At 40.1% G+C, this 24,702-nt stretch overlaps 1 protein-coding gene across 1 annotated transcript in view; it reads left to right on the top strand.

Moving 5' to 3' along the window:
- Positions 1-24,253, top strand: part of ZFAND3 (zinc finger AN1-type containing 3) — a 135,274-nt gene extending 111,021 nt beyond the window's left edge. Inside the window, exon 7 of the mRNA XM_033144576.1 lies at positions 21,672-24,253. Coding sequence (XP_033000467.1) covers positions 21,672-21,826 — 155 coding nt within the window. The 3' untranslated portion in view covers positions 21,827-24,253. The remainder of the gene's footprint in view (positions 1-21,671) is intronic.
- The last annotated feature ends 449 nt before the right edge of the window (positions 24,254-24,702 follow it).

Here is a 24,702-nt window from a genome sequence, read left to right on the forward strand (position 1 = left end):
CTTCAAACTCTTAAGTTTTAATTGAAGATGTAACTTTTTTGTTTCATATCACACTGGAAACAACATGCTGACCTTTTAACTTGGCTTGGTCTGTGGGTGTGTTATATATAAAAATGTAAATAGAAATTACAGATAGTGAGTGCTTGTATCACACTTTAGTAGAAAGCATTTTCCTTCTCTTTAAACAGAGTCATTATGTGCTAACTAAATTGCACCATAAAGACTTAAAGATACTATTTTTAACAGCCTGCTTCCGGTCTTCAAGTAATATCTTCAAACCCAAATACTTATAGGTTTATAGGTACAATCCAGCATGGTTTTCTTTTTCTCTTTCTAGGCAGTGTTGCCCTTTGAGGTTCCTTTGCAGGCACCTAGTATCCTCACTGGATACATTCCTGTTTCATTTAAAGTTCATAAACTTAATTACAGTTGCATTTGCAGAAAAGTCCACTTGAAAACATGCAAATAAATGCAAAGAGTGACAAACCAAAGAACCCCCACCCTGTTCTCTGTGTGCAAGTTGCATTCTTTTCCAAAGTAAGAGTTCCTTGATGGCTTTTTTGAGCTTCCAAATGTTTGTTGATGCATTCAGAGATGAGAATAGAAGATGCTAATTTGCAGCTTAGTCAGCATTTTAACCACAGGATGCTTAGCAGACCCATTTCCAGACCTATTAACTGCACTACCATAATATTTTAATAACACAACACTTTGTAAATTATCTACTTTAGAAAATACACAGCAGGAAAGGATTTTGAAAGGGCACATGAAGCATGGATAGGGCAGTACAGATTATAATTATTAGGCTGTATCTGAAGTGGGCATGTCAGGGGCTGCTATAAGCCGGGCCGGTGCTTATGTTGAAACTACCTTGACATGTTTGCAACTATTAAAATTTAAGTTCCTCAAGCAGGGATCGGCGATGAAGCAGCTTAATCTATACTACCACATTCATGGCCTGGCAAATATTATTCCTGCTGCTTCTCCTTTCTGCCTCTCCCTCCCAGTAAACAACGGCAACCTGCCTGCTGGGAAGCTAACAGAGTGGCTCCCCCCCCCCACCCAGGAAGCAGCCTCTTGTTTAGTGTGATGTCCATAACTCCACGCCAGAGAAAAAACACCTCCTGTGCCTAATAGGCTGAGCTTGAATCCTGGCAAAACAGAGCCATGGTGGTTGAATGATTCCCATGTCTGAAATATGGGTCAATTGCTGGCCCCGGATAGGGTTGCACTACCCTGAAGGAGCAGGTACGCAGACTGGGGATGCTTCTGGATCCAGCTTTTTCACTGGAGGCCCAGGTATCCTCAGTGGCTAGGAGCATCTGTTACCAGCTACACCTGATACAACAGCTGTGACCATTACAGGACCAGGTGAGCTCAGGCATTGATGACTTCAAGTTTGGATTACTGAAATGCTCTTTCTGTGAGTCTTCCCTTGCTGTTTGGCCCAGAAACTAAGCATATAGCAGTTCTGCTCAGAGGTCTGCACTGGTTCCTGATTTGTTACCAGGCCAAGTTCATGGTGTTACTATTGGTATATAAAGCCCTTAACAGCTTGGGACCAATTTACTTGTGAGATCACCTTACCCCATATATGCCCACTCAGCCACTTAGATCTGTGGACCTGGCACTGTTGCAGATGCCACATGATGCTCATTCCACAGTTGTAAGAAGTTGATATTTTAATGTAGCAGCTTCTGCCCTTTGGAACTCCCTGCCTGTTGATATCACATGGGTGCCTTTGCTACACTAGTCTAGATTACCTTGGACTTAGATGACCCTTGGGGTCCCTTCTCACTCAACAACTCTATATATGAAATGTTTTAAGCAGGAAATGAAAACATTTTTGTTTAGGCTAGCCTATCCAGACATATATATGTTGATTTGTTTTAATCTTTCACTGTTAATTTTAATTCTCTTTAAAATGCTTTTAATTACTTGTTTTTAATAGATAATTTTAATATTTTACAAACCACTTTAAGGTTTTATTAGTCAAGCAGTATATACATTTTGTCAAATATAAATAAATAAAATGCTATGTTGTTTGTTCAGTGCATTATAAATTCAATAAACGGTGCGCTGCCATTGGAGAGATTTTATGTGGTGGTTATGGCATATATAGAAACAATATTAGCAGAGTCCATGTAAGCAAAAAGCAAATCCCAGGAGCTGGCTCTCTGTTGTTGGCTGATTAAATTCTTTGGTATCTTTTCCACTGCTGTAAGTCCCAGACAATGGAGATACCTAAACAAATTACTGAGAACATTATTAAAGAATTTATAGACTATTTTAAAGATCTAATATTTTCCCTATTAATATTTTCCAGCTTTGTCTAGTTGAGGATGCAAAGTTATATACAGAATAAAATTAGAAGTAAAAAAAACCCTGAAAGGCTAACTGTGGAAGTGTTTAGAATAAGGGTCAGCTTGACCTTGTTGCTCCTCAATTTTTAAAACAACATATAGGCACCTTATGTCAGGTCTGCTGAGAAATTGTTAATTTTGATACAACAAGTGTTTCAAAATATCTCTCTGTGTATTGCTGCTTAAGAAGTTTGAAGGACAGATTCCATTTAGGAGTCATCAGTGTGGGGTTAATAAAACTTGTGACTTACCCAATCTACTGGCGAGCTAGTACAAGCCAGAAAGATTGTTATTATTATAGTATTCTTTGCTGAAGAATGAATTTTATTTATCTTCTGTGGGTACAAGTTCTTTCTACATATGTCATAGCTAGAAGGCAAGAAGAGGAAATTATCCATACCAATACAGATTAGGCCAACATTAATGAAGAATTTGTGGATTTCTGTATATTTCTGTAACTTTGAGCAATTATAGCAACTGAATTTAAAATTCAAATAACAGAAAATAGTAACAAACATTGAAACTCTAAATTAACTGATTTCTGTTTAAAATAATAATAATAGAATTGTCTTTTTCAGAGGTATAATTCTGATTTCAAGGGTTCTTAATTTCCACCACTTTATTAGGGCACATTTTAGTTTTGTACCTGCTCCCCTCCACCACTCCAAAACGTGAGGCTATACCTGTTAAAATTTAAAAGTTTGTTTTTGGAAGGTATACCTTGATTTTGTTTGTTTGCATCTGTGCATAAAACAAAACAGATAGCTGGAACTTTGCACTTGTACTTTTTTGCCTTTGTGTTTTTATTTCAACTTTTATATTGTCAATTTTTGTTAAGGAAAATGAATAATACTTCCCCAACAGCAAAATATGGCAAGAATTAGTTCTTTCTAAAGGATGAATTTCTACCTTTTCTTATTTCCATTTTGTTTTTTAACTCTTCTCTAGGCATTATTGAATGTCAGTTATTATAGAAAGTTGATAACATATGATTAATCTGTTTTGTAAGTCTACCCATACCAGGATGTTTGTGTTATCAACACTGCTTAATAAATGGTCATTGTAACAATTTACCATATATTAAAACTGCAACATAATTATCACAGCCAATACCTTTTGCATTTCAATTTCTTCTAACCTCACTTCTTACAGCCCAAACCACCACCACCCCTCAGAAAATAGAATAGCCTCTTCATGCAGCTGACCAAAAAGGATCCTCTGCCATGAAAGCTCTTAATGAACTTTTATTCTTTATTTGTCATGAGGCTCTTCATGGTGCTTGCTTCCTCTCTAGAGTATGTTAAATGACACTGGCTGTGTTCAGATAGTCTCATCTGGGCTTAATAGTTCTTATGTAAACTATTGTTTTTGCAAAAAGAGAGATCTGGTTTAAGGTTGTGGCTCATTTTGAAGTTAGCAGCCGTAGTTAACTGTTTCAGAGTAAACAGGAAGCTCTGGTTAATTAGAGACTTCCTGGTTTGATTGCTCACACTGAAAAAGGAATAAAGGGGCTGCATACACAGGCAAAAGGCTTGTTCATAACTCTCTTTATTAAGCCAAGCTATGTTTATCTGAACAAGGCCACTATCTGCTATGCATGCACAAACAGCAGGGGAGAGATTCTCAGTAGTGGAAGCCCTGTGCAATGACTTGACTTTGGCCCCTGTGCCCCCTGTGAAATTGACTTGGGGAGTTCAGGAAAACACCTGGAACATTGCATGCCGGGAAGAGTGAGGGGATCATTGCTTCCAGGAAACTGAAATGCTTCCCCTGACGGAACGTTCATCTTAGCATGATGTTGTATTCCTTCCCAGTTGAAACAAACAAACAAACAAAATATCCTTCCAGTAGCACCTTAGAGACCAACTAAGTTTGTTCTTGGTATGAGCTTTCGTGTGCATGCACGTATCTGAATAAGTGTGCATGCACACGAAAACTCATACCAAGAACAAACTTAGTTGGTCTCTAAGGTGCTACTGGAAGGATTTTTTTATTTTTTATTTTGTTTCGACTACGGCAGACCAACACGGCTACCTACCTATAACTATTCCTTCCCAGGTTTCTCAAATATCTGCCCTTTATCCTGCCTGCCATGCTGTGAACTTTTAACTTTCAAAATAGTGTCTAAGAGGTGTCTACATTTATAGCATTGTGTCTCAGTGTTAGAAAACTTGCTTTTGCTTCTAACTTCAGTGTTAAGTGTCACTTCACTTACTGCTCATCTCCTGGATTGCAAGAGTGCCTCAGGTGGCACGGGCAACAGGAGTTTATGGCACACTTTGAGAGGAGCAGGAGGGCTTCGATTCTTGGCTCTGATATCGTCAAGCTTAAACCACCAGCCCCTCTGCTGACATGCCAGCAGACTAGAGGCAAAACTGCCCCCAAGCATCTGGTTGCTGCTTGAGTACCGTAGTGATTGCTTAAATTATACTTGTAGTTGTCTAAATTTGTGACCCATGTCCCAAAAACTGTTAGTCCCTGTGATTTGTAATCTATTCTAAGGAGTGCTGCTTTTAGAGGTTTTCCTGGTATGCGACATGGTGACAGTCCTAATAGATTTGGATCCCCAGAAATACAGAACGTCAGTACTCTAGAATCTACCTTGGCCTCTTCATGACCTTTAAAACACCACTTAGATTGCTGTCTTTAACTCCTGGAGCTAAAAATTATTTTAAAGGATTAGGTCTGCATAATTTATAGATTGCCATTTTCCATACATCCTACTTTGATGTATTGCTTATGCTTTTATAGCTTCTGAATCCTAATAATTTAAGAGAACCCAAAAGATATCCTGCAGGTGAAAGGGAGTTGTGCTCTGATAACGCCTACCTTTGAGCCAAATTTCCTTCCCCCTTAATTCTTTCAACAAAGAAATTAGACAACTCAACCTTCTGCTGGCAAAAAAATATTTTAGTGGGTGGTAGGAAGATTGAAAGTCAAAGGCCATCTTCCCTGGATTCCTTTGGTGGCAGAGGATGGCTCAGGCCTTCTTCACCATGAAGAGGACTGTTCATGGGACATTTACCTTCTGTTTTCTTTGGGAGATGTCATTTGATTAGGGTTTTCGTTAACACTGGTGACCAACAAGTAGCATGGCTACTTCTGTTTATCTTCCACAGAGCTTTCATTATTATGATTTCAATATCTTCTAGATCCACCAGCATTATTGCTACCATTTCATCGTAGGATACTAGTTGTATTTAAGAGGGTTGTAGGACTGGCCAGAGGGGAGCCACCTCTTAACAGTTTAGTGGAGATGACAGCTACTGCAAAGGTGCTTTAAACATGAACAAGGTATCTCTTTGCTGCTGAAATATTTTCTTGTGTATGCTCACAGTCTCTTTCCCCCCATTCTCTTTTCTGTATAGGTTATTAACTGCTGACAAGAAATTCACATCTCATAAATAATGCTTAAGAGCTATTGCTATATAAATTGAATGTGTTATGAATTGTGATGGGGCTTTTTGTAGTGTGCTGTGCCTAGAGCAGTAAGAACAGAGGATGTCATTTTCATTAATTTCTAATGAGGTGCCAATTAAAGGCAAGGAAGGCGCTCAGAAGGGAAGAGTCATAGAGCTCCCCTGAATCCTCTATCCTGGGGCTGTCATAGGAACATGCCACCAAGCCTTCCCTGAAAATTCCATTAAATTACAATCTCATCTAGTGCACACATAGACAAATTCAGCTTTCCTTTGATCTTCAAAAGAGCAATTTGTAAGATGAGTTCTGAGCTTTCTCACACAGCGAACTGGGAGAGGTGAGAGGAATTGCTAATTGCTAATGCACTTTGCAGGCTTTGGTGAGGAACAGAAATGTGAAAGCAGATTTTCATTCTGTGTCTCTCTGACTGCCTAACCTTTAAATCAACAATACTGGAGTAATGCCACTTTCCTACAAGACATTGCTACATGGCAGTTACGCCAGCCAAATGTTCAGATAGTGATAATTTCAAAGCATTGAGTGGAGTGTTTGGGGGCTTGGCTTCACAAGGTGGATACTCATTTCATAAATGCACTATTAGTATCAAGTTTCAGTGGGCAAAAGTTCAACTACTAACATAAAAACATATTCCACAATTTTAAAAAGAACCCTGCTAAATATGAGCTGCTCCAAAAACCCTCTTAAGTAACAATATTAGTTCTAGCTGGCCACATTGACAAGTCACACAGAACTGTGGCTTAGCTTGATGTGCATATGGGCCAGAGCAAGCCTTGGGCTCCCTCTGTCTCCCTTCTCCCCCTGTTGGCCATGCAAGAGGAGAAGAATGAGTTGATATCTTTTTTCTTTCCATGAATCATAGTTTGTAATGTTGGCATGACAAACTGTGGTTAATGGTCGAAACAAAATAAAGAATAAAAAAATTCCTTCCAGTAGCACCTTAGAGACCAACTAAGTTTGTTCTTGGTATGAGCTTTCAGATACGTGCATGCACATGAAAGCTCATACCAAGAACAAACTTAGTTGGTCTCTAAGGTGCTACTGGAAGGAATTTTTTTATTCTTTATTTTGTTTCGACTGTGGCAGACCAACACGGCTACTTACCTGTAACTGTGGTTAATGGTAACTGTGGTTAATTTCAAAGAATTCAATCATGTTTTCTGATGCTTTCTTTTTGAAATTAACCATAGTTTCTTGTTTGGATGACCCAGAAACCATGATTAACTAAAAACAGAAATGAAAGCTTCCAAACTCTTCTGCTCTCAACTGTGTGGGAGAAAGGGGGGGATGCATGTCACATTAAACCAGGGTTTTAGCATGATATGTGAATGCAGCTGTTGGCTTCCTTGATTTGAATTCATGATTATAATTGCTCACATTAGCTTTTGCAGTTGCCATAGCATTGCGCTTGAAAGGGAGATTTTAGGTTACTTGAGTTTCAGGCTTGAGACAGATTTCCAATCTTGAAATCAAATTTCATGAGCAAAAGTGCTCTTCACCTCTTAAAACAGATTCAAGGCAATTTTCTTTCCTGAATCCAAAAAGTGATTCACTGATCATGCATTTTACTGGAATTTTTTTTAAATCAGTGCTAAAGCTAACTTTACCAGTTTAGTTTGGACTTAGATTTTTAGGACGTGTGAACATTAAGATGATTAACATTGAGCTAATCCTACTAAATCAGAGACACTAAAGACACTAAAACTCACAATTTGAAAATTTTGAAGGTTATGAAGGATTGGATTTACAGTGACTTCCTAGAGTGGCATGAAATTGCCAAGGACTCTTAAGCTGAGCTGCTTTCTGCAGTAGTAAAGTCTTTACAAGGCTTACAAGAATTGCTTAGGGGATTGGTAATGGGATGTGAAGCATTTCACCTCTGTCACCATGTCAAATCCAGCACCGGTCAGGAATGACAGGGAAAATTATCACCATCTGCTGGCTCTTTAGCAATCCCTGTACGAAGCGTATGCAGCTTTCAGTCCGGTTCATAGGGGTCATACATGGTTGTATGAGTTAATTGGCTATCAGTGTCCAGAAACCACACAAACTATGAAAACTAAGTATTTTTGGTACTGAGCATGTGATGTAAAAATGCCCTAATGTTCTTTATTGAGCTATTTCAAGTAACTGCTAATGGGCAAAGCATATTAAGATGTTAATGAATGCATGACAGTTTGGTAAGTTAATACATATGGCAATATCAATATGTGAAACAACAATTGTACCTTTTAATTTCTAATGATGACCTGTTGTTTAAAGTGTGTATGGAATCCTGAAATATGTTGTGCTTTGCATTAATGGCTTTCACAGCGTATCTCCAAAGAATTGTTTAGTTTTTATCTGCATAGCCCTGGAAGATATAATCCCTAACCTCCCATAATATTGCAGAATGCCATATAAGCGTCATTGCTCAAGGGAATGCTAGTTCAATTAAGCAGAATTAGAAGTGTACTTACTTTCATTGGAAAGGTGGCACACCCTTAAGATATAAGGTACTCAGGCTGCCCAACTGAAAATCATTGGGATTTCCTTCTCATTAGAAACAGATACATGTGCATTCAGACGGGGACCAGATGGTATAGATAAGCTTGGTTGGGTTTATTCAGAGGACATTATGTTGAAGAGTAAAGATAAAATAACTTTTCAATTTTATTTTTAAGTAGTAACTAATAAAAACAAAACAGTTGAGTAGCATTACACATAATTATATAGCTTAGTTCAATAAAACACACAACACCAACAGAGTTAAAAAATGCTCCACCACTTTTCCAAACAATATTAGGTTGCAGGCAGGAAATTGATTAAACTCTGCCCATACAGTTTCCTCTGCTATGGCGTTCATTTCTTAGTCAACTTATGATACACAGAAAAAGTTGACCTGAACAGGTGCTGAATCACCTTTCCAAGTTTCAGCCTTGCCTTCTAGAGAAGCCCACCTTGCACTTTGAGAGATGTTGGAGTAATATACATACTGTGAACTACTAGCCATGATTGGTGGGAACTATTAAAAAGCACATTTTCTTTTTGCACATGGTAAATTAGCAACTTTTTTTAGTAATAGAAGTGGGACATGGGGTAACCAACTCAGCACATTTACAGTGAGAAATGGTATGGTTTTGGGACAGAGATCTGGCAGGTCTGGGCCATCAACTTAATATAAACCAGCCTTCCCCAAATTGGTGCCCTCCAGATCTTCTGACCACCAGCCATTGTGGTCCAGAACATCTGGAGGGCACCAGGTTGGGGAAGCTGATACAAACCTAAATAGCCTGGATAGCTCTGTTGGTTAGAGCATAGTGCTGATAACACCAAGGTTGCAGGTTCGATCCCTGTATGGGACAGCTGCATACTCCTGCATTGTAGGGGGTTGGACTAGATGATCCTCAGGATCCCTTCCAACTCTATGATTCTCGTCATTCTCAGCTTTGGTTCCCATCTGCCTAAATGAAAAAACTATTCTCTTGGAAAAAGTACAAGGTTATAAGCACCTTTCCTAATTAGAAGGGCTGTATAAATGAAAAAAATGAGATTTCTCAAGGTTTGAAAACATTTCCTGATCAGAAAAAATATATCATCAGGAACACCGTATTTTTCCGTGTATTAGACAAGGTTTTTTGACTCAAAGCCATGTCAAAAACCTGGGGTCATCCAATACACTGATAGTGGCATGGGGGAGGGGGAGAAGTGGTGTGCCAGCCGGTTGGCAGGAGTGCAACTTCCCCATATGCCACTGCGCACGGGAAACGATCTAGGGAATGTTTCCTTCCCGCAGCTGCGTGGAGGTAGAAGCTCAACAACTTTGGGCCATCTCCCCTCATTTTCTTAAAATTGAGTCCCCAAAAATAGGGGGTGTCTTATAGATGGAAAAATATGGTACATAATATATTCTGTGGATTAAAAGTCCTTTTAGTACATAATGTTCCTGAGGTAAATTCTCTTTGACCAGAGTATGTCGTTGTTCAGAGCCTAGAATGCAGATGACAATTTTTGCATTGGCATGAGGAGAATGCTTTTAGGAGAGAATGTGCTTAAAGCAGGCTGTTACTGAAAAACAAGTAAATAATGAAGAGGAAATGGCTAGGTGAATTGAAAAGTTTCCCCTTCATAATCAGCAGGTCTTTGTAGGACTTCAAAGTTAGTAATTAGAGTTTGAGATTAAAATGTGTGTGCGCACACACACACCTCATAAAATCCACACTGGACTTCTAGCAAAGCCTGAGGCACAGCTTCACTTGTGGCCTCCTGCCAAGATTTTAACATTGCAAACTTGCATGAAGTTTTGTCTCTGTTTTTTAAACCATCATGGTTCCTGGATTAGAGCAAAAATAATAAAGAACACACACACAAACACGTACACACACACGTGTGTGTGTGTGTGTGTGATAAGGCAAAGGATCCCTGGACAGTTAAGTCCAGTCAAAGGTGACTGTGGGGTGCAGCGCTCATCTTGCTTTCAGGCCGAGGAAGCCGGTGTTTGTCCACAGACAACTTTCTGGGTCATGTGGCCAGCATGACTAAACCACTTCTGGTGCAACAGAACACCATGACGAGTGCCAGAGCACACAGAAATACCGTTTACCTTCCCACCATAGCGGTACCTATTTATCTACTTGCACTGCCATGCTTTCAAACTGCTAGGTTGGCAGAAGCTGGGATAGAGCAACGGGAGCTCATCCCATGGTGGGGATTAGAACCACCGAGTTTCCGATCGGCAAGGCCAAAAGACTCAGTGGTTAGACCACAGCTCCACCAGTGTCATATACAAAGCATGTTAGAACTGCTTCAGTGAAATTATATATATATATTAATATTCTTCTTTGTTTAAAAGAGCTGAAACTGTTGTACAGACTTCAATATAAAGACTCGTGAGATTTGAGCACGGTGGTTGTATGTGAACTGTTGTCGGCATTGTAGTACTTATGTCATGGGAAGGCACTTACAGCTGAACTAGTCTAACCATATGTTAGCAGAAGAGAGCAATGTGCAGATACAAACTCTCAGTTGCAGGGCCTGGACAATAGATTGAATGAGGAGTGCAAGCTTCATTTGAATTAGATGACCCGTAGATCTGAAATTTGTTGTGCACATATCTAAATTAGATCCTAACATAAGGGTATGAATTTGGAACACATAGACCAAAGCTCTCTTTTTACGAGAAAATATTTGATGAGGGTTGGGTGAAGGAACAAATTGGGCACATTTACTTGCTAATGTATCGGCCACTTTGACACAGGTGATGGCTCAAATAGTTTCCATTGCAGCAGATGTTGGTAACTATTTTTGTCAAGAACATAGCAAAGCTTAATTGCAAATACACTGAAATGTTTAAAACATGATTCTATAAAGCCTGTTACCACTCCTGAGGTTAAAATACATGGACCTATGTAAATGCCTCTGGAGCTTCTGTAATAGACAAAGTGTCTCAGCCTGGAAACTCGGCATTATTTATTCTTGTTCCTTATTAATGTCTTATCTGCCTTGCATTTTCATTGGGCTGAAGCAAAAAACAGATGATACACATATATTATCAGGCTGCCTGGTACTGCTTACTTGTTTTAATTAAATTTTTGGATACACTTTGGCTTTTTAATTAAATCCTCAGTGTTGGGGAGGCATGTTAGTGTAGATAAATGCTCCATGCAGAGACTTCTAGAGGTATAAATACTACTACAGGAAAATGTTCTATGTCCACAGATTGTAAGAGATGAGTCCAGAACGGGGGCTCAATGAGGTAACTCAGGGTAAGCTCTGGTAGTGTAGCTGGGTAACAAAATTCACAGATATTTTGAATTGAGATAAGGGGCAAGGGCCTTTCATGAAACTTTTCATCACTGACAAAAAGAATGGCCAATTTGCAGTCATTTTGACGGGGTTGCTAGAAGAGAGGTGCAAAAGTGTTTGAGTCACCCCTGGTTGAAGTAGATGAGGATAGGAAACATTTCCCTTACTCTAAATGAGCTTCATTTGCCCTTAGTGACATTGCCATGTAGCCAAATCTGATTGACCGTGTAGTGCAATGATTTCATTGCATCCAGTACGTGACACCTAATTGGCCAGGGTAACTTGAGGAAGCATAACAGAGAGAACACAGTTGACTTAAATCAGTGGCTGTGAATAACTGTAGAGAAATATGGTTATGGTGTCTCTGAACTCTCAAAAGAGAAGCAGGGAACATCCTACATCTGCTCTGAGATAAAGGTATGCTGAGCTGCTTCTAGAATTATTAATATAGGGTCTGCCTTGTAAGTAGAGGCTGATTGTCATTTCACAATTAATGGTGTTATTGTTTTTGTGGAAAGTTTCAGTCTACATTTCCTCCCCTTATCCATATCCTAGTACCGTGGTACGTCAGGTTACATACGCTTCAGGTTACATACTCCGCTAACCCAGAAATAACGCTTCAGGTTAAGAAATTTGCTTCAGGATAAGAACAGAAATCATGCTCTGGCGGCGCAGTGGCAGCGGGAGGTCCCATTAGCTAAAGTGGTGCTTCAGGTTAAGAACAGTTTTAGGTTAAGAACAAACCTCCGGAACGAATTAAGTATGTAACCAGAGGTACCACTGTATAGCCAGAGGAGGGCATGTATTTGAACTCTTTGATATACAGTGGTACCCCGGGTTACGTATTTAATCCGTTCCGGGTTACAGTATGTAACCTGAAAAGGACGTAACCCGAACAATTCATTCTACGCATGCGCAGACCGAAAAAACTGTGAAAAACGCTCTGCACATGCGCAAATCGCACGCACATCAGGTTGCGCTTCCAGGTTAGCGGACTTCGTAACCCAAAAAGTACGCAACCCGGAGCATACGTAACCCGAGGTACGACTGTATCCTAGTTCAGGTATTGTTCATACTATATTGTTTTGGTTATCAGTTGTATATTTTTATTCCTCCTGTCTCATATATGTTGTTTTATATTGCGGCTCAATTTTTTATTTATTTATTTATTTATTTATTTTTTCATAAAATGTATATACTGCTTGATTGCAAAAAACCCTCAAAGTGGTTTACAAAGAAATATAACAATAAAATCAAGAGAAATCGGACCCAGAAATTGCTCTATGCTGAAGGGTGGGCTAAAAATATTTCAGACAAATGAAATACGACTCAGTTCCACAAGGATTAAACCATGTAATAAAGGCACCATAGGCAAATTAGTATCTTTATTGAATTTATCAACTGTGTACTGAGATTGAGGTGATGTTCTGGGCTTTTGTCACACATATAGAGCATCGCCTCATAGTTCTAATTAGATTAAGCTTCTCAGGCTTTTATGGTCAGTTCTGTTTTGGAATACCAAGCTTTGTGGTGGTGATCATTTTTAATTGTCCAATTCCTGGTATTATATTGAGGGCATTGAAAACAGATATACTTTAAGAAAACTAAAGGCAGTTTATAAAGAAAAGATATAGAACTTATACTTAGAAGTTTGACTGGCTGCATTAAAGGCCTCTTATAAAGAGGAAGAACATAAGGAGTAGATTGCACTACTTGGCATAATGAAGAAAGTGCATGAACACATACATCATAAAATGCTTAGCGAAAGCTAGCAACTAGGGCTTAATGGGGGAGTACATGCTTTGCAATGGAAAAAGATCCCAGGTTCAATTCCTAGAATTACCAGGTACGGCTCAGAAAGGCTCCTGTCTGAGAAATAATTTATTAAGGATTATTATTTCATTTTCTGCTTAGTATGCAAAATCTCTTAAGTGGCTTACACAGAACGCAATAAGATTTTTAAACATCTCTATCACAACCAAAAATACAAATCAGCCAATAAAAATATCAATAGAAACATTCAGTAAATTATCAGTAAGACATTAAAACAAAGCAGTGTGTTGAGTCTTATGACTTACCACCTGTCGGTGTAGTCAGCATTGAATTAATGGCCTGATTGAGGCTATGGCAACTTCCTTTTTTCCTAACTAGAGTTGCCGCTACATTCCATCTTTTATATGGTTAGTATTTTCACATCTACAACTTTTCATGAGGGCATGAAAGGAGGTTTTGAAAAATATTTAACATGATCTGTATCAGGGATGCGGAACCTGTGGTCCTCCAGGTGTTTTTGAACTAAAACTCACATCATCCTTGGCTATTGGCCGTGCGGCTCAGGCTAAGGCAGGCATAGGCAACCTTCGGCTCTCCAGATGTTTTGGCCTACAACTCCCATGATCCCTAGCTAACAGGACCAGTGGTCAGGGATGATGGGAATTGTAGTCCAAAACATCTGGAGAGCCGAAGGTTGCCTATGCCTGGGCTAAGGGGAATGATGATGGACTCCAGTAACATCTGGGTGACTGCCGGTCACCTGCCCCTACTCTATATTCTGATCCAAAGGTCAGCATTTCATGTCATGTTGAAAGGCTTTAATAAGTTTTGTGCTTATATTTTGTATTTCTCTCTCTCACACACATACTTCTTATGTGAAAGGAACCTCCAGTTTTCCATGGTGGCCTTGCACCATTGAAAGCTGTTATTCTTTTAGAATGATGCTTTGCAAAATGGCTGCCTTTGCAAGAAAATAGCTAGTCATGTGGAAAATTCTTCACTGTACTCTTCTTGTTGTTGTCCTGCTTGTCCTACTTCTGCTCATACATCTGGGGTGGGGGAAAACACATGCCCTTTTTCTCATCTATAAGTGAATCAATCGTAAGCAGTGAGTAAGCTTTCCAGAGTTTTGAGGCATGAGCGTCTACTTTGCATTGTAGACAACACATGCTTGCTGGGTGACTTCATTAAGAGATCTGTTGTCTGCAGCATACAAGGACTATGGATTAAAGCATGAGCAGGTAGACCGAGGGAAATATTCCAGGCATCTCTTTCAGTATAATTTTCCTGTTGTGCCTGCAGTTCATTTATGATTTCTTGGTAGCTCCTCATAGGTATGCAGTTGAAAAGAAAATCTTTTTTGTTTTTGATTTTTTAAACACACACACACACACACACACACACACACTTGTGTGGGTTTTGTTTTGTTTTTTAAAAAAAACAAAGCTTGTGGAATAAACACGTTCACCAAAATACTTGAATACTTGTTGTGCAACCCGTAGAGCAACACTATATGAATATCACAGGGAGGAAGTGAAATGCCTTGGGACCTGCTGATTCAATCTAAGGCAGACTGTTTTTAATATGAGAAACTATAACTCCAGCACAAATGAGTTAACACTTCCCTCTAGCATTTCATTCCAACAGGCGAATGCCACTATGTTGGCAAAATCTCATACTTTATTATTTGCCTCAAAATTCATTAAAAAATACATTTGAATAAAAGTGTATATGAAATTACACACATGGGTGATTTACATGTTGGAAAACATGACCTTTTGAATTTCAAGACTACAATTAATATTTTGGGAAAGCTATGCAAACTAGACTTGCATCATTATCTTCAGATCCTTCTTGAAAAATTCATGTTTCACTTCAGTTCCACAGTAACATTTCCTACAGAGTATTTCTCTTTTAGGAACATTCTGGCATTCTTAACAGAAAGCTTGATGGTAGAACCAGCCCACTCAGTTCCAATTAAGGCATTTCATTTCATTCATAAGGTATTGTCATTCGTCCGGCTTGTCTCAAGTCTCCTACATTATTGGCTGTAGGAGGAAGGTGGGCATTGGTTTGTCTATTACATTACCAAAAGTGGGTTGAAAGTATTGATTTGAAATGCTGGCTTTGGAGTGAGGGTAGAATTGGACAGAGCACATAGTGTTCTAAGGACACAGAAGAAAGCAGTAATTACAGTTTGTGCAAAGGCGGAGCTGTCTAAAAGCAGCAAAATAAATTTATCTCAAGTTTAGATTCTGAACTGTTGTGGGAGCTCTATTAAACTGGACTGTAACATAGCTTCTCATGGAACATGTATGTGGATCTGGGTTGGCATCACTTGTCATGTTTAGTGCTCAAATAACTCAATGTTCTACAGTGGAAGCTTTGCTGAGAGTTGTTCCTAATGAAAATTCAGTGGTTGGTCCTACTGTTAAGTGATGAAGATGATGATGATGATGATTTATACCCCGCCCATCTGGCTGGGTTTCCCCAGCCATTCGGAGTGGCTTCCAACAAAAGATGAAAAATACATTAAAACATCAGTCATTAAAAACTTCCCTAAGCAGGGCTGCCTTCAGATGTCTTCTAAAAGTCAGCTGGTTGTTTATTTCCTTGACATCTAATGGGAAGGTGTTCCACAGGGTAGGCACCACTACCGAGAAGGCCCTCTGCTTGGTTCCCTGTAACTTGGCTTCTCACAGTGAGGGAACCGCCAGAAGGCCCTCGGCACTGGACCTCAGTGTCCGGGTTGAACGATGGGGGTGGAGTTGCTTAAACTGGTTAATTGTTGAAGAAACTTCCAAGACTTATTATTGAATAGATTTGTGTAAATACTGTTTGCTGTGGGTTTTTTAATTGCTTCCTTATCATTTAATTCCTTATCATTTAATGCCTTCCTTATCACCTTGGAAGGTGGCACACTCTCCTTCATTGGGGAGTTTTAAGCAGAGGTTGGATGGCCATCTGTCGGGGATTATTTAGCTGTGATTCCTGCATTGCAAGGGGTTGGACTAGATGAGCCTTGTGGGCCCCTCCTAACTCTAGAATTCTATGATTGCATTCATTAATTCTCAAACTGTTGAGTCACAAAACTGACACACACAATTTCTAACACTAAAATGCTTTTTAAATAAATTAGCTTGGAACTTTGATTTTGCAACAGCCACACTTTATCATAATCATCACAATTTTTTTGTAGATAATGTGGTCTTGGAAACTGATAAATCAGTACCTCTTGTACAAGACCCCTTGACCTGAGGCTTCCTCTGTGATCCCATGAATGGTGCTTCCTGCATCAGTTTTGTAAAGCAAAGTCAAGCTTCTTGATCTTCCTTTATGAGGCTGCTGTGCTGTGGCAGAAAGAAAGCATGCCAGCCATTCCCAGCTCAGATTTAATTACTTGAATCATAACAATGAGAAAATATTCTCTGCCTGCAGTTGCTTTGCTCTGCCACAGGCATGGTGAAAAAATGGTTAAGCCCCTTAATATATTTGTGTGTCTGTGACAATTGCACCTTGGGCAATGGGTCAGTAGAAACAATATCAGTCAGGATTTTGTTTTGCTGTTGAGCTATAAACAGTTATACTTCCTAGAAAGCTATTGTCTGTAGCTTTTACAAGCGCCATGAGCTTACAGATGAGCTTTCGGCCTTTGCCAAACAGCTTTCCATGTCTCTAAATGTCATGTGTGTAAACAGCCAGATTTGTGCCATCGTTCAGCCCAAACACTGAGATCCAGCACCAAGGGCCTTCTGGTGGTTCCCTTACTGCGAGAAGTGAAACGACAGGGAACCAGGCAGAGGGCCTTCTCGGTAGTGGCGCCCGCCCTGTGGAACACCCTCCCAGCAGAGGTCAAAGAGATAAGTCACTGTGCAACCTTTAGAAGACATCTGAAGGCAGCCCTGTATAGCGAAGCTTTTTAATGTGTAATGTTTTTATATATGTTGGAAGCCGCTCAGAGTGGCTGGGGCAACCCAGTCAAATGGGTGGGGTACAAATAATAAAATTATTTTTATAAGTGGTAAGACTTACGAGCAACTCCTCACATGGTTCAAAATTAATCATACCAAAACAACCTCTCATTTGGGAGGCACTTAAATTGGCTTGTTTTAAATTCTGGCTCAGTTGTTTGAAGGTGCATCCATGGCTGCTAGAAGAGGTCCAAATAGCTGGGTTGAAGGGAAGGAGGTTTTTTTAAAAAGGAGGAGGAGTAGAAAAAATATCTCAGTTAAACACTCATGACCATTTCTATAAAAGTCGTTGGTGCCAAGTTTTACATTTTTCTACTGTGGAGTGGACAATTGTGCTACTTGGGTTGTAAATTACTGCCGGAAACAGTCACCGTCTATGAACTCTATATCCTCATGTGTCATGGGAATATGCTATGAGGAATAAATGGATTAAAACTTTTATGAATCCATACTCTACCCACAGAGATTGCTGCCCACCATTCTTCATATGATTTTCTGCCATACACAGTTTTTGCCTCTTCCCAATAGGCCAGTGTTTGAACACTGGCTCTGATTGGATTATTCAGTCCCTCCTAATAATGCCTTGCTCCCAGCAGCGGCTGCTCATGGGATTGCATGAGTTACCAATCTTGTCTGGTCCTTTTCAAAAGAGGAGACATGTGCACAAACACAAGGGATTGTTTCTGTGAAGGCAGATAATTCTTATTCTAAACATAAGCCTTGTGAATGATGGCAGGAGAGTGCACTTTCATTTCTAATCCAGAAAATAAATTATCAGAAATTCGGAGAAACACTGACATACCATTGCATGAATTGTCGTTAATCAGAATGGCTGTCATTTGCCTTAATGTTTGCGCATATCTCTGTTTAAATGACGGATGCTTTACAAATTTCTCCCCACCTGAATATCTTGATGTTGACACTTCAAATTGCCTAGTCTTATTTGTGGAGCAGGATCAATGCCTGAGGATGCCGATATTCTTTTCTTCTCCTGTCTGGACGATGTAGATACCACTACACATGCAGCTTACCAAAGCTTTAATTTCATTTTGTCCATTCTGATCATTTCTCCCCTTCTTCTTCCTTTTGGATACACACAAGTGCTTGTACAAGTTGATAAAACAGGGTGCAAAAGGGAATCTGGGCGAGCTTGTCTGAAACATGCTGTATTGTTTCAGTGATCACTTGTGTGCATCAGTTACGTGAGGGAGAAATAGTGGAAGAACAAATGGAAAGAAAAAAAGCTGCTGCAAACTTCTGATTGCGGAAAATTCCTCCATGCTTAAATAGGAAGGAGCAGAATTCCAGAATGAGCAAACCCAAAGAATACATATGTCCTCTGTTTCCATCTGTTCAGGCTGTGAGTGCCATTGCTTATGTAGCCAAGCAACTCCACTCACACAGGAGGGTGATATGAGGTGTGAAAAAAAGACTGAGGTGAGGGGAACCCTAAGGGGGAATTGCAGAAACAGCCCAAAGTCAACTGGGTACTCAGTGGCCACCAACTGCCTGCTGTTAGTGGAGGGGTGGAAAATAGTGGGTGAGAAGGAATGGAATCTTGAACATAGACTCCACACTGCAGCATTTTGCTGCAGCTCCCACATCCAATAATGCCAATGCTATGCTATATGCGCTTCTGTTCTGGGATTTTGAAGGTATGCAAAGACTTCTGTGTTCCAAGAATGCTGCACTGAAGCATACATTCCTGAACAATACAGCACAATGGCACAAAACTATTGCAGTGCCTTCAGTTTTGAAAGTTTCTAGGTATTTTTAGGTGAAGCATTAGCCTTTGTCGATTAGAATTTCAAATCACTAGGAAGTGTAAAATTTCATGAGAGAGGTGAAGGTGACAAGAACTTGAGTGGAATTCTGTACAGGAATAACTCTGTCATTATTAAGGTTAGTTCTGAAGTGGCTCCAAATGAGTTATCTGTAAAGAAACAAATGTTTTATTTAAATTTGAATCGTGACATGAGCTGCAGATTATGGGTGATTTGAACTCTTGTGCCCTTTCACTCAGAAATAAAGTTGACAACCAGCAACGTTTGCATGAAGCCAGGGCTAAATTTAAAATGTCAAGTGTCCTGATTTTAGATGAGATTATTGGCTCTGCTCCCAAGCCCATAAAATCCAGGAATATTTCCTTTAAATGTTGCCACTGCGCTCACTGAATACTTATGGGAGTCTGTGTTCCAAATTAATTATGTGTGTAGTAAAAACCCTTGTATTAATTTTTGGAAATTTAAGATTCCTGCCCTAAGCCTGTGTTTGGGGAGGGTTTTCTTTCACTTTAGGCCAGGGTTCAGCAAACTTTTTCAGCAGGGGGGCAGTCCACTGTCCCTCAGAAATTGTGGGGGGGCAGACTATATTTTGGGGGGGGGAATGAACGAATTCCTATGCCCCACAAATAACTCAGAGATGCATTTTAAATAAAAGGACACATTCTACTCATGTAAAAACACACTGATTCCCGGACTGTCGGCGGGCTGGATTTAGAAGGCAATTGGGCAGGATCCGGCCCCCGGGCCTTAGTTTGCCTGCCCATGCTTTAGGCAGTGAACCAGGAATTACTCCAGCACTTCTCACAAACAGTTTTATTGTAATCATGTTCATTCTAATTATGGATAGTTACATTATTTTTAAAATGTACAGCCTACCCTTCCTTCAGTGTTGCTATTCTCATGCTGCAACATTCCTACCTGGAGATTTTTGTATGAAGAAACAGTCATGTGAGGCACTCACTTGCAGTGTGGCATGGCGAAGCCCATATTCAAATTCATTATCACAGTGACAACTGGCTACCAGCAGGCTTGTGAACAGCAGCTAGAGGTCACTATTTGAATCAGGAAAAACTCCCCTACTCTTACTGTGGTTCCATAATTTACCACATGGCTGCCTTTAAGGGCGGGTGGGGACGGGAAGAAGATATCAGTAGAACTGACCATGAACTCCCACATCTTGTCTAGCTTAGTTTACTAGTCTGGCTAGGGTTGCCATGCTTGCTTCAAGTCAAGACTACAACAATGCATTAACTGTGGGACTGCCTTTGAAGACTTCTCAGAAACACAGTTGCTATGTTACTGATTGAGGTCCAACAACTACATTGGTACCCAAGCGGCTGTGTTCTCTCTCACATAAATCTCACATAGTCCAGGCATCTAGTTTTCTATGTGGGTGTTGTTTTGCTTTTTAAGAGCACCTACCTGCAATCTGAAGTGGGTACAGTTCAGCTCAAGCACAGATTTATCTCCTTAGTAAAAAAATAAAAATAAAACTAGATCTAGTGTGGAAAGCAGAATGGAACTTCCTTATGATGTGATCAGTCATAATTTATGTGTGTGAACAGTGGACTTGAATGCAAAAGGCACAAGAAAATGTTGTATGTAAACAATACTCATTCTCGTTTCGGTTGCATAATTTTACGGATGGTTCTAAGGCATATATGGCAGTTTGAATATCACTTTGGAGAAGTCCTGCTCTCTGAGGCTCATTTCCCAGTTGGAAAAATCAACAGTTTTATATCCTAGTTTCTCACTTCTGATAACAGAGACCCCTGTCCCTCTTTGTAAACGTTTAATGGTAGGCTGTGTAGGAGTATGAATAGCATTCCTTCCCATCCTGTCCCTGCATAAATCACTAGTCTTCAGAGCTTCTCTGTCAGGAGTGAGTCAGGGCCAAACTAGATGAGATGCCATTAGCAATTTCATGGATGACGTAAATTGAAGGTGTAGAGGCCCCAGTCTGGGCCAATACCCTGACAGTGAAGGGGCTTTAACCCTTTCCCCATGCTGCAGTCCCAATCTGGGGCAGGAATCCCACACCTGCTGCTTGCTTTAGAACACAAAGTTCCCATTAGAACAAATAGGTAGGTTCTTTCCCAGTACGAATAATAGGCACAGTGAGGCTGATCTAGGCAAAGCAGGTTAAAGCCGCTCTATGTTCTGTGCCAGGATCCCACTCTAGATCATCCTTCCCCATGCCTGTTTTTTATAAAATTGCTAATTGTGCAAATGCAAGCATGTCAGTTTAGCCCTTAGCAATATTTTTTGCACTGGATGCAGCAAAGTGGCCAGCCCCAACAGAAACTGACTGGAAAGCTAGAGCCATGAATCGTGTGGAGATGCAACAGATAGCTGCCTCCAGTTGTGAGCTCACAGGAGGATTTGACTGTTAATTAATTAATTAATTAATTAATTTGTGTGGAGCCCAGTTTGAACTGGTATACAGTTCGTGAACTGCAGCCCTAGATGTGTGCGGTCTTGTTGCTCTATAGTATTCTGGGTTTTAATGCTGTGTTCTCTTCTTTCTCTTTCTCCTTCCCCCACTTCTGTCCTTGCAGGTTACGTGTTCTGTATGTTGCATCGCCTGCCTGAACAGCACGATTGCACATTTGACCACATGGGACGTGGGCGTGAAGAAGCCATTATGAAAATGGTGAAACTGGACCGGAAAGTGGGGCGGTCATGCCAGCGCATTGGCGAGGGCTGCTCCTGAGTTGCAAGACTCTCTACAACCAAATGCCGTTCTCTTAGTTCACTAATGTTAGCCTTATTTAGGACAAAGTCAGCCAGACACCTTGTACTGGGCAAGTTTCAGACTACAGCCAATCAATTTCCTTTCTTTAGCCAACCATCCTGGTACTGTAGTTTAGGGGTTAATGGTGATTGACATTGATTTCTGGCTGGTTGTTAAGGTGCCTACTAGCCACCATATTAAAAACGAAAAACAAAAACAAAAACCATGAAGAAATATTTTTGAGCATGGCTAGTGGATTTTAACAGAATTCTAAAGGCTTCTATTATTGCAGGAGTCAAGCTCTTAAAAAATGAAAAAAAAAGCCTTATGCTGGTAAGCTTCCAGCAGCTGAGTAGAAACTGATGTAAAAGACTGCAGTGTGCACACCTGTCTGGAAGAAAGTACCCTTAATAGCCTGGTTTTCTTATCCTCATTTCTAGCTAACCTTGAAGGGGTGAAACTCTGCTTGGAGCTGGCAGTGTAGCTGCTGAACCTAGAAGACCTAAATGGTTGCTCATTCCATCTTCACGCGTGTCTTCTGAGGTTAGGTAGCGTCACCAGCATCAGGGAATCTCTCTGGGTGGGAACATCTTCTGGGAAGTCAAAAAGAAGGGGACAGATTCTTATGGCAACGTTTTTTTATCAAACACATTACAGGGAAGCTGTTTCTTCACTTAGGTGGAGGATGGTGATGATAATTGCTTTAAAGTTAGCTCCATTCCTGGAACAAGCAGTAAGCGGTGTGCATTTTTCTACGCAGCATCGACAACATTTCTGAAGCAGTATGTTTGGATTCCACATGCCAACCATTGTGACTGTTTTCCCATCGGCCAAAACCCGATTGGCTCTTGTTTGCCTTTTGCTAAGTGCAGGTATCTGTTAATTGATCAAATAAGGCTAATTTCACAGCACAGTAGCCATGGCCGGATCCTACAGACTGACTTTCTGTAGTTAGACTTATATTGAGGGGGTAAAGGACATTTTGTAGCAAACAGAATTCAGTAACGATATTGGGGGAACAACCAGGAAAATCACCCCGTATTGAATTGAGTTTGTATGCCTCACTTCCAGTGGTGTTAAGGAGATAATCAAACGGGCTGTTCCAGCCTTGTGACTATGCAGCTCTCAGTGAAGGCCTCTGCCCATCACCTGTGGCAAAGCAAATGATGATGAAATGCATTGCTTAGAATTGGGACTCTCCAGATTTGTTCTTTAACGCTCCAGTTCTGTATTGTGGTCTGTCTTATCTCATTGAGCCAAACTGCACCATCCTTAGCGTGCAGTGGTGAGAAAATGGCAGTGTCTGTTTCCCTCCAGCTACTGGCAAAGATTCTGTAAGAAAGAAGAATTATTTAATGGCGGTGGCCCTATGTGGAGTCTTTGCTCCCCAAACCAGTTTTAAAAGCTCCACTAGCAATTTGGAATTAGGTATATAGTTGGGAATGGGAGGGAGGGCTGCTGGAGGAAGGGGGAGGTTGTGTTGTCTTATGCTTTCACAAAAAGGTTAAATTTAAGGCACCCAAAGAGTGAATTACCCTGATGTCACTCTTAAAAAAAAGTTTGTGGGGTATAGTAGTTTAGATGAGGCACCGATTATTCCATTTGTGCTGAAGGTAAATTGCTGGTTTACAGGCTGAATTGTATTTACTCTGGTACCCACTCAGGCCAGTGATGGAGGCTGGGCCTGTATTGCAACAGTGCAAATTGTAATGAAGTAAATCTGAGATATTCCAACATTCTAAAGTTCAATATGGAGAAGCCATTCTGTGTTGTACTCAAGGCTTTGAAATCGGCAATGGAATTTCCAGCTGCATTCTCTGTTTCCTAAGGAAGTATTCCCTTTCCATCGGCGTGAGGGGGAAATCGAGACAATTTTCTTTGCATTTGCCATGAAGAGTTTAAAAAAACAAACAAAAAAACCATGGACTTCAGCTGCTGCCGCGCTATGCACTTTCTTCCCTTCTAAAATCCTAGCATAGCATTTGATGGACATTCTGATTGATACACAAGACTTTTGCAGATTAATAACGAAGATGCTATTTTCCCCTTGTTAACCCTTTCTTTAGCCCTGTTACAAGTGCACAGTTGGTTTCAAGGTGGCTCTCGAGCAAACACTACTCAAAGTTCATGTGGATTATGGACAATGTTCACTTTAAAAAAAAAGTGTGGGGGTTGTTCCTTTGCAGTATCTGTTCTGTGGAGTTTGTTAAACGTAAAGAAAGCTTCAGTTCTTGTATCTTTAAAGAAAATCTTATTTAACCCTTTTTTGTGTTCTAGATTTACTTACACATGTAGCCTAGAGCTCAGTTTTAGTTTAACATTGTGAAAATATTAAAAGGATTGTAATTCTTTTTCCTCCTGCTTAAAAGAAACAAAACCATTAAACAGATCAGATTAAACTTTGAATTCCTCTCTGAGTTTTGCAATAGGTATTGCTGCTTATCAGTGCAATCCCCATTTATGGCTTGATAACTTTTTCAAAGTGATTGCATGGGGCGTAGAGGTGGGGAAGAGGTGACAGGGGTCTCATTGTTATTCCACACGCTTCAAGACCAATCATTTTCATCTGCTGTATTGGGGCATCCACTTCAGATTGACAAACATGGAGCACAAAATTAGATATTTAACTCTTTTCTATAAGAATATTATTCTTCCCATAAGAATAAATGATGCTGAAGCAGGTAGCCAGTTTTAACTTGGGCATTTTGCACTCTCTGTAAAAAGTAATCTTAAGAGTGTCAAGCACTCCTAAAATTAGTTAATTCCAGAAGCCAAAAACATGCTGTGTTATCTACACACCGCCATCACTGCTTTGGCATAAAAAGCCATTGGGTCTTCTGTAGCAGATGTTCTTC

The sequence above is a fragment of the Lacerta agilis genome, chromosome 3 (assembly GCF_009819535.1).
Source record: "Lacerta agilis isolate rLacAgi1 chromosome 3, rLacAgi1.pri, whole genome shotgun sequence".
NCBI classification, from domain to species: domain Eukaryota; kingdom Metazoa; phylum Chordata; class Lepidosauria; order Squamata; family Lacertidae; genus Lacerta; species Lacerta agilis.